This window comes from Rattus norvegicus, chromosome 18 (assembly GCF_036323735.1).
Source record: "Rattus norvegicus strain BN/NHsdMcwi chromosome 18, GRCr8, whole genome shotgun sequence".
Classification (NCBI taxonomy): Eukaryota; Metazoa; Chordata; class Mammalia; order Rodentia; family Muridae; genus Rattus; species Rattus norvegicus.
Genome location: NC_086036.1, coordinates 57,910,153 through 57,920,405, shown reverse-complemented (window position 1 = coordinate 57,920,405; position 10,253 = coordinate 57,910,153). Strand labels below are relative to the sequence as shown.

Sequence of the window (10,253 nt, the reverse complement as noted above, 5' to 3'; positions counted from 1 at the left end):
TTAAGGAAATGAATAGGATTTCCTGAAATAGAATCTGTCCCAGAAAACTCACAATGATGAAGATGATGATGATGACGACAACAATTTCTATGGTGATGACAACTATTCCTCTTGGAAACACTGCGCTAAGTCCCTTAAATGCACTATTCCCTTTAACCATCTAAAACATCTGAGGGCACTGCTACTCACCTAACGCTTCCGCCATAATGAAGGGCCAATACATCCCTCCCTTCTCACCTGTCAAGGTGTAACTCGATTCTCAATTGTCATTTAGCGTTTTGGGATACATAGAAACACTCTCCTTAGGTACTAAAATACCACTGATAGTCTTTCTTTTCATCAGAGAGCCTGTCTCGGGCTCAGGACTTTGACAGGCAGCAAAATCAAGCTACATTTCACTAGCATTGTTTGGTTTTCATGGTTACTTTCTATTTATGGCAAGTGATACTAGCTCTCCGTACGTGGTTAGGCCTGGATTTAATTTTTTTTAAGTGTATTTGAGCTTTAACAGTGGGCCAATGACCTAGGAAATCATGCTACACCTGCTATTCAGGACAGTGAAATCAGGGTGGCAGGAGGCACAATGTGAGTGTGGAGTTGTAAACGAGTTGTTTCGTAGGGTTCTACTTTGTCCTTGCCAACTCCACAGTGACTCTTCCCAGCCAGGAACCCATCTCCACAATGGCCCTCAAGTAACTTCCTCCCACAGCAGGCTGGTGAATATTTGATGGGAAGCTCCTCATTACATAGATCCCAGTTGAGGCTCCAAGAGAGCAGATGACTTGTTGAGGTTACTCAGAACACCGTGGCTTTTCTGGGATTAGATCTAAGGTGTGTTCATCCCCTACTCATGGCCTGTCTATTCAATCCAATGCTTCCCTGCCATCCAGACATCCAGCGCTTACAAACTGCTCCTTATTCATCCCCACTCCTGAAGGAGACTCCAAGCCACCGCTCTCTGCTTCAGCAAGAGAATCACGCACAGATCCCTCGGTATCCATTGCACGGTGAATACCTACAACTTCCTTCTTATGTCCTTAGGAGGATGCTTTTGTAACAGCTTAGGAGAACTAGAAAGAACACTTAGTCAAACGATTTTCTATGGGATTTAATTTTCTTAAAAATTCGAATCAAGAAAGCTGTTGGTGTTTAGTCCCTTTGAATGATTAATTCTTTTCAGGTCAAAGAGTCCTGTATGTGGTCAGATGAATGATCTTCCCCCTCCCTTGTTCTAATTTAATGCCGTCTCCTTTTGTCCAATGCCCCTGGGATGTAGAGGATTTATTAGCATGTCTCTCATAAAACCCAAGCATAGCAGGAAATTAAGTTCATCTGGCATGAGCACCTGTTTGGAGAGTTTTGCTGGTTGCCCTGCTCTACTTCACAGTTGCCAAGGTGATCGCAAAGTGACGGGTGGCTTGTTTGAGGATGGTCCAGATATCAATGTTAGCATCATCAACTAAATGAAGCACTGTGGGGGAGAAATCAGTCATAGTGGCCCGGGGTCTCCCAGACCCAGGAGGAGAGATCTAAAAGCGAGAGGTGACTGATTTGAGTGGCCTCAAGGGGGCGGACTTAAGGGTCATGCCCATAAACAGAAAGAAGATAGATTTTAGCTCAAAATCTGGACAGTGGAAGCAATATACTGTGAACAACGACACCGATGGGGTTTTTACTCACAAGAGTTTGGGGGAGCCCACCATGTCAAGAACTAAGACTCTTCACCCCAAGTCATTACCACCCCCTACAACTAGACCACTCAAATGCTAGTGGTAATTATTTTCAGGTTCCTTCTTCTCTCTGGAAATTCGAGTTTTGTTTACCCTCATTGTAACTCAAACAAAAAACAAATTACATATTACTCGTGGTCAAAGGGTCCTTTCACACATGATATGGTGAGACACATATGCATTCTATATCTAGCTTTTAACACAAAAATATATGACCAAGGGGACAACTATCTAGTTTTGAAGGTAGCATGTTAAGTAACTCATGTGTGTTTAACCTCATTCAGTATAAACATGGTGAGATAATTCTGTCTAGAGATATTGTTAGAAGATAGTCATGTTAAACAAAAGAATTCCACGGATGTTTGTCTGCCCAAGAATCGAGAAGATGGAAGAATGATTGCCTGAGCCTAGATCCAGGAGGAGGTTTCTTAGGTGTCCAACTAGTGGCTGGCGTGCGGGCCTTCTCTAGCAATACAGATCCTTACTCCTGTTCAAACCCTCATTAAATAAATCAAACTGTGTGTGTGTGTGTGTGTGTGTGTGTGTGTGTGTGTGTGTTTTATTCCTGTTTGGCAGATGGGAAATAGCAAATCAGTGTCTTAAGGGATTGACAAGACATGTAATTAGACACAATCAATCACCATAAAAGAGCTCGACTTTTCTTACATCAGATAAACGCAGCTTAGCCTAAAGTAGTATTGCTTAACTCAATAAGGTCTCGAGGTCCATAAGCAGCCGTAGCAGACTCACTCGCTGTGAAATGAACAAATCACAGTTGCTAGGTAGGGAAGGGAGTGCTGCCAGGAGGGTAGAGTCAGACTCTTAACTTTCCTAACACCTTGAGCAGGACACGCCCCATTTCTTCACTTCAGGCCCCCCCTTTTTTTTCAAGCTGAAGGAAATAAACAAAACAGTCTGCTAAGCTCGTCCCAATTTTAATCGTGTCTAGACTTAGAATCCTAAAAGGAGGTCAGAGAAAAGATAACATTCTGAAATTCCTACCTCAGGGGGAAAGTGTATGCCCATTTGTCAAAACTGGTAGGGAGCGTCGCAGGACCTCCTTTTAGACCAGTGTTATTTCCCTTTCTTCATTTAGGATGTGTGAGGTTTTTAAAAGATGTTTCCCAAATTACCTAGTTCAAGTTCGGGACGACTTAAGTGCATAGGGAATAAAAGGTCGTGTTTCTCCTAAAAGAGGTTTTGCCTGAATCGTTTTTGGTTGTTAGGGGAAGATTAAACTTCATGCTTATTTATTCCATACCTTCACACACAGGAAGTAGGTTTCAAATGTTTTAGTTCCACAATCTGGGGTAGATGTGTATTTAAAGGAAGATTGTTGCGTAACACAAAGCCTCTTCCTAAAACGCACCAGACCAGAGCCAGTTTTAGAAAACGCAAATAAGAAGTGGGTGTGCCTTGAAAACTGTGTGAACAGAAGGATCTTCAATTGATATTTGTGGGGTTTCTGGGAAATATCTTTGAGGCACTTGTCAAAAGAAAAGTATGTGTCACTGAAGGGTCTGTGTAGGTCCCGTTTCTAAGCCCCATTTCTGAAGTCAACCCTGCTTGTTTCTTTCACAAAATGCTTTACTGTTGCTCTGTTAGAGGCAACGAGTAACGTGTTCTAAATGAGTAAGCAAACTGCACAGAGCTCACTGACAAACTCACGCTTGTCTGACACTTAGCTAAGAAACAGTACTTATGGTTTCTATAGAATTGGATTGACACTCACCATGATGAAAGTGGTGCTCTCTCTCTCTCTCTCTCTCTCTCTCTCTCTCACACACACACACACACACACACACACACCCCTACACCTGCAGCACATCCCCTTCAGGATGGAGGGATACTAATCCCTTCTTTGTGGTTTGACTAAGGAAAATGATTGTCAAAGTTTCAAGGTGAACCTGCAACTCAGGTGCTCCAATCCCAGTTGTAGCTTCTTCTGTGCCCTCCCCTCGTCTACATGGAATAACACAGTACCTTAGAAAGGTGGCAAGGAAATGGACCTTAGAATCAGACAGATTTAGGTTCCGATTCAGATTCTGGTGCTGCCTGGCCAGTGTCCATGGGCAAGTGATTTGCCTCTTTGAGCCCCATTGGAGCTAAAAATACCCCCGTGGGATTGTGGGAAGGATTAAATGCAATAATGCACAAACGGAATGTCCCCTAAATGTCAGCCATTGTTATGTTATTATGTAATCTACAAAGTATGTTTGCTTATTCCATGTGAAAGACTTTTGGTCTATCAAATATAATACACGTGAAATCAAACCTTGAAAATTAATTTTTTTCCGCAACAGTCAAGTCACTTGCCAGCTGCAAAGGTTGGTGTTTCATGAAATCTTAGTCTTGGTCTGATGTTTTTTTTAAATGGGAAGGAAAAACTATCATTTTCTTTCTGTAGTTTTAAAATGGACTTCAGAAAACACATTTTTAATATAATGAATTATATGAAATTGTGGGGGTTTTTTAAAGACAGAAAAGGCCCAGTGGTGGCAGGTTCACATGACATAGCCTAAAAGATTAGCTAATTATCCAGCCAACAAATACAATTAATACAGTTAACACTTTTATAATTACAAAGGAGTTACTTAAGAAATTGTTTGAAAAGAAGATCATGCAGACTGGAGAGACAGCTCAGTGGTTAAGAGCATTGGCTGACTTCCAGAGGACCAGGGTTCGATTGCCAGCACTCACAAAGGCAGCTTGTGTGTTGATACTATCTGTATATTCAGTCCTAGGGAATCTGATGCTCTCTTTCTCCTGACCTCCAAAACATGCACAAACGTGGTGCACAGACAAACACAGAGATAAGACTCCCATGCGCATAACATAAGTAATGTAGTTTATTTTTTTTTATTTTCAAAAAGAAAATTCTTGCATTTTCGTTTTCAATGCATCCCTGGATATCCACCATATAACAAGAAAAATGATGCCACACTCCCAAGAATTAAGAATAACACCCCCACCCCAACTCTCCCCAAGTGCGTACACATCAATTCCTAAAGAAATGCAAAGGGCGAAGTTACTGCCTTGGTGCGGTTGCCTGCATGTTCTCAAGGAGGGAGGACGCCAAAAAAATATTTTTCACCAAGTGTGCTTAGAAACTCTGTAGCTGTTGGAGTCACCTCCTGTGTTCTTGCCAAATAACTGAAAGGGAATACACTGGGTGTCTGCGAATGGGGTGTCATTTATGAGTGCTAGAGGAGGGTAGTACCTGGATGTGAACACCGGTGTCTAAGTGATCCGCACTCCATGTCTCCACCGGAGCCCTTGTGTGTGTTTCTTTCAGCTTGCTTCTGGGTGTTCCTGAGTTTGTTTATAGCCACCTCTCTGTGTTGGACCAGGAGACAGCTGTCGTCTCCAGCATGAGCGGGCGCGGGTGTGTCTCGGTGTCTGTGGCTGTGGTTCGGCATAAGTCTGAGCACGTCCCAGTCAGCAGGGTGCGTTTGTGCCTGTGTGTGCGTGTCCGGGTGAGCTTGTTCTTTCTGTTCCTAAAAGAAAATGCACCCACTGCCACTGGCGTCCAGAGACCTTCCAACCCGCACAGGTGACCTACATGAACAGGTAGCACTTCCAGACAGCGCCTGGGTGGTTGGCGGGTCGCACAGCAGTCCCAGATTTCTCTCTCGGGAGCCCCAGCTAGGGTAGCTGGAAGGGAGTGGTGGCCTGGCCTCCGGGGAGCAGCTTGGGCCCCGCCCGGGCCAACCCCAGGAGGAGGCGGGCTAGGCAAGGAGGGTTGGCCCTTAGTGCCTCGCCCCTCCGGGCATGCGACGGTGCCATTGGCTCAAAGTTGCTGCACGTCACTGGGCAAGTCCCCTAAAGTCTAGTGCACATAACGGGCAGGGTGCACTGCAAGGCTGCTTCTCCCGCGTTCAGGCTGCAGCTGGCAGGCATCGCGAGCCCGGAGCACCCACGAGCTCAGTGTGCAGGACGCGCCCCCAGCACAGCCACCTACGGTCTCTGAATGAAGCTTCCAGGAGTCCGCCCCCGGACGGCTGCGCCCCATCGGAGGTGCACCCGCTGAGAGCGTCTGGGCACTGAAAGCCGGTGCGCTCACCTGCCGGCCATGGAGCCACACGGGAATGACAGCGACTTCTTGCTGGCACCCAATGGAAGCCGAGCGCCAGGCCACGACATCACTCAGGAACGGGACGAAGCGTGGGTGGTGGGCATGGCCATCCTCATGTCGGTTATCGTCCTGGCCATCGTGTTTGGCAACGTGCTGGTCATCACAGCCATTGCCAAGTTCGAGCGACTACAAACCGTCACCAACTACTTCATAACCTCCTTGGCGTGTGCTGATCTAGTCATGGGCCTAGCGGTGGTGCCTTTTGGGGCCAGTCATATCCTTATGAAAATGTGGAATTTTGGCAATTTCTGGTGCGAGTTCTGGACTTCCATTGATGTGTTGTGCGTCACAGCCAGCATCGAGACCCTGTGCGTGATTGCAGTGGATCGCTATGTTGCTATCACATCGCCCTTCAAGTACCAGAGCCTGCTGACCAAGAATAAGGCCCGAGTGGTCATCCTAATGGTGTGGATTGTGTCGGGCCTTACCTCCTTCTTGCCTATCCAGATGCACTGGTACCGTGCCACCCACAAGCAAGCCATCGACTGTTATGCCAAGGAGACTTGCTGTGACTTCTTCACGAACCAGGCCTATGCTATCGCTTCCTCTATCGTATCTTTCTACGTGCCCCTGGTGGTCATGGTCTTTGTCTATTCCAGGGTCTTCCAGGTGGCCAAAAGGCAGCTGCAGAAGATAGACAAATCCGAGGGCAGATTTCATGCCCAAAACCTCAGCCAGGTGGAGCAGGATGGGAGGAGCGGGCACGGACTCCGAAGGTCCTCCAAGTTCTGCTTGAAAGAGCACAAAGCCCTCAAGACTTTAGGCATCATCATGGGCACCTTCACCCTCTGCTGGCTGCCCTTCTTCATTGTCAATATTGTCCACGTCATCCGGGCCAACCTCATCCCTAAGGAAGTTTACATCCTCCTTAACTGGTTGGGCTATGTCAACTCTGCCTTCAATCCTCTTATCTACTGTCGGAGTCCAGATTTCAGGATTGCCTTCCAGGAGCTTCTGTGCCTTCGCCGGTCTTCTTCGAAAACCTATGGGAACGGCTACTCTAGCAACAGCAACGGTAGGACAGACTACACAGGGGAGCAGAGCGCATATCAGCTGGGGCAGGAGAAAGAAAATGAACTGCTTTGTGAGGAAGCCCCTGGCATGGAAGGCTTTGTGAACTGTCAAGGTACTGTGCCTAGCCTTAGCATTGACTCTCAAGGGAGGAACTGTAACACAAACGACTCGCCACTGTAGTGTAGGCTTTCTACTCTTTAAGACGGCCCCTCCCTGACAGGACACTAACCAGACTATTTTACTTGAGTGTAATAACTTTAGAATAAAATTGTATAGAGATTTTGCAGAAGGGGCACATCCTTCTGCCTTTTTTATTTTATTTTTTTAAGCTGCAAGTGAGAGAGAGAGGGAGAGAGAGAGAGAGAGAGAGAGAGAAAGAGAGAGAGAGAGACTGTATTTCAGTGCTTAATGTTTTCCTTGTACAGTTCAGTTCCTCTTTGCATGGAACTTAAAAGTTTCTGTCTGAAGTGTTGTTGGTCTGTCTGTTTGGATGGTGTTTCCATGTATCTACCTCACTGGTCAAGTATTAAGGATAATATATATATATATTGCTGCTGGAAATTCATATGTAAAGGAGAGAGTTTTCTTCCTGTACCCTTGGACTTGAAATATCCTGTGTCTTGGACCTTTCTGCTGTGAATGTGGACTCTCTCTCACTCCACTTATTCGCTCAAATGGAGTGTTGTAGGCAGGGATTTGAGGGACAACATCAGTTGTTTTTCTGAGCAAAGTCTAAAGTTTACAGTAAATAAATTGTTTGACCATGACTTCATTGCACCTGTTTCTCCAAAACCTCTTGACTCTGGAGTGTCCTTGTCTCTCCCACTGGAAACCACAGGTAACTATGTGTCATAACTGCTGAGTGGCTTAATGTGTAAGGGTACCAGAATGGCATGCACCGATTGCCTAGCCCTTCCTGTGTCTTTGGATCTCTAGATGCGAACCGGTGTCTTTCCTAACTTCACTTGTGTCCTAAATCAGTCCCACCCGTTCTCAGTACAACCCAGTGTGTCCTACAGTTGCCAGTCTGTGCTGTCACCTCGGAAACCCTGACTCACAGAGACAGAGTTGTGGGCATATGTTTTGCCCCACATGCTCCTGACACCCACCTTCCAGCCCCACTTACTTAATTAATAACTGTGTGTATTTATACCACTGCCGTCTCTTACAGCAGTGCCCTCTGTACTGCGGGAGGGTTTGGTGTGTTCAGGATGAGGAAGATGTTCTGTGTAAAAGCTATCCAAGCATCTAGGAATTCCACGGGAAGTCAGAGGCCTTGGTTGAATAGAGAGAGAGAGAGAGAGAGAGAGAGAGAGAGAGAGAGAGAGAGAGCAGAGCTTTAAAACATCTCTGGTGAATGCATCATGCCTTGAACACAGGTTCAGCCTCTCCTTGCTCCCTTCTACTGTCTCATGTTTTCTGTCCCCTGATTCTCTGCACTTCTGTGTAAACTAGGCTTTTCCGTGTCTGGCATTCCCACGTGTTATATGAAGTTTAGTAGCAGCCCAGTACCCAGTAAATTCCAGTAGCACCCCTCGAGCTTACAAATAATAGCCAAAAGTAACCTCAGCCATGACCTGTTACCCCTAAGGGTGAAATACTCCTTAGCAGAAAGCCTGGTGTAGACTTTGGAAAACTAAATCAGCTGTTTTATGCTGTTCACTACAAAGGCTCTATTTCTTACTCCTACTAAAGCGCCCCCATCCAGTTCACTCAGTTCTGACAGCCCCTCAGCCCTCAATCCTTCCTCTTTCTTCTTCATCACACTGCCTGCTAAACTTGTGTCCCAGCTTCCCAGGTAACTCCCAAGAAGTTAAGGTTTTAGGTTCATGCAATGAGTTATGTGGGAGGGTTTATCAGTAGAGGTGAGGCCCACAGGCTCTTACCGCCTATTTGCGGAGAGATTATAACACTGGTAAGAGGCACAGAGGGAAATCACAAAAGTAAACACATTTCTTCTTGCAGCCCCTTTCTATTTTTGCCTGTGTGTCTGAGCCAGAGCTTGGCCCAGGTTTCCTGGAGTGGATCGTCCTCCTTGGCAACACTGGACTGGAAAGGGTCAGTCTTCAAGATTCGATGTCATTTCTTTCACTCATAAAGCTGACTCTACTTCTATGTCTCCTACTGTCCAAAGTTCCCAACACCAGCCTCCCCTGCTTCTCAAAAGCTCAGTGGTGGGACCTCTGGAGATCACTGATCTCTCTGAGGAAGGCCAAGCCCATGCGATACAAAGTGCAGTGTATGCTATTCTGTGCTCTCACAGCTTGGTCAGGGCTTTCATATTGCAGTCTCCTCCTGCTCTGGGACTCATTTCCCCGGGTACGGCAAGCTTCTCCAGATATCCTCCACATCACCCATAGGGGGGGTCTTGAACTTGGAGAATCCGTAAGTCTGAAAGCTTGATAGCAGAAAGGACCTACACAAGGTAAGTGATGAAAGACGTGGGAGCAGGGGTTAGCCAGCAGCCCAATCACCTGCCAGGAACTGCTATGCTGCCTTGATGGTATCACCACTGACCTCTGCCTTCATCTGAGTTGTGGAACCTTTCCTTGGGGTTGTACCATACTTAAGTCATTAGGGCAGGGATTTTGGTTTTGGGTTTTTTTTTTGGGGGGGGGAGGGTTGTTGTTGTTGTTGTTGTTTTGATTTGGTTTGGTTTTTGGGTTGGTTTTTTTTTTTTGTATATGCAATACAAAAATCAGAGACTAAATAAATATTCTGCAAAAGGAACAAGAATAAGAATTGCTTTATTAAAAAGAATCTACTCAGTTACTCCTTGCGTTAGAGAAGTTGGAGAATCCCCTAATATTCTTTATGACCAGCATGTAATTTCAAATCACTTCAGTTAGAATTACTCACAGTTTTAAATATATGTAAACCTGCCTGTCGTTATTTGTTAATTAAGTGGACAAGAAATACTATTGACAAATAAGTCAACATTATGCATATATACTTTTGGCTAAAGGAATTCCTAAGGCAAACTTGTTAAAATTTCAGCTATGAAGGTTAATGTGGATTCTCAGCTAAAAGAGACTTTTGCAATATTTGAGTTCCTTTAGGAATGCTTTAAGCTTAAGAACTTTGATCCAATTTTCGGGGTTCGGAAAGCAAAAACATTACGGCAATCCCTTGTTTTTCACCTCTCATGTGGGTTTGCTTTCCCTTGTCCCTCCGTGTCTCCTGTTTGTTGACACGCTAGTTACATAAGGTTTGTGTTGGATTTGTCACCGTAAAGTTTTCTTTGCCTGGACAGCAAGTTCTCGGAGTCTGTCAGATGAGAACCTTATCCTGAGATGCAAGCTGACAGGTGTGAATGGTGGCAGGACAGGGTGGGCCTGCCTGCAAGATAATTACTGAGGCAAAGAATCTAGGAG

General features: G+C 45.6%; 1 protein-coding gene across 1 annotated transcript; it reads left to right on the top strand.

Moving 5' to 3' along the window:
* Positions 1-5,603: 5,603 nt before the first annotated feature.
* Positions 5,604-7,646, top strand: Adrb2 (adrenoceptor beta 2). The gene has a single exon (NM_012492.2). The coding sequence runs from the start codon at positions 5,803-5,805 to the stop codon at positions 7,057-7,059; it is 1,257 nt and encodes a 418-aa protein (NP_036624.2). The 5' UTR covers positions 5,604-5,802; the 3' UTR covers positions 7,060-7,646.
* The last annotated feature ends 2,607 nt before the right edge of the window (positions 7,647-10,253 follow it).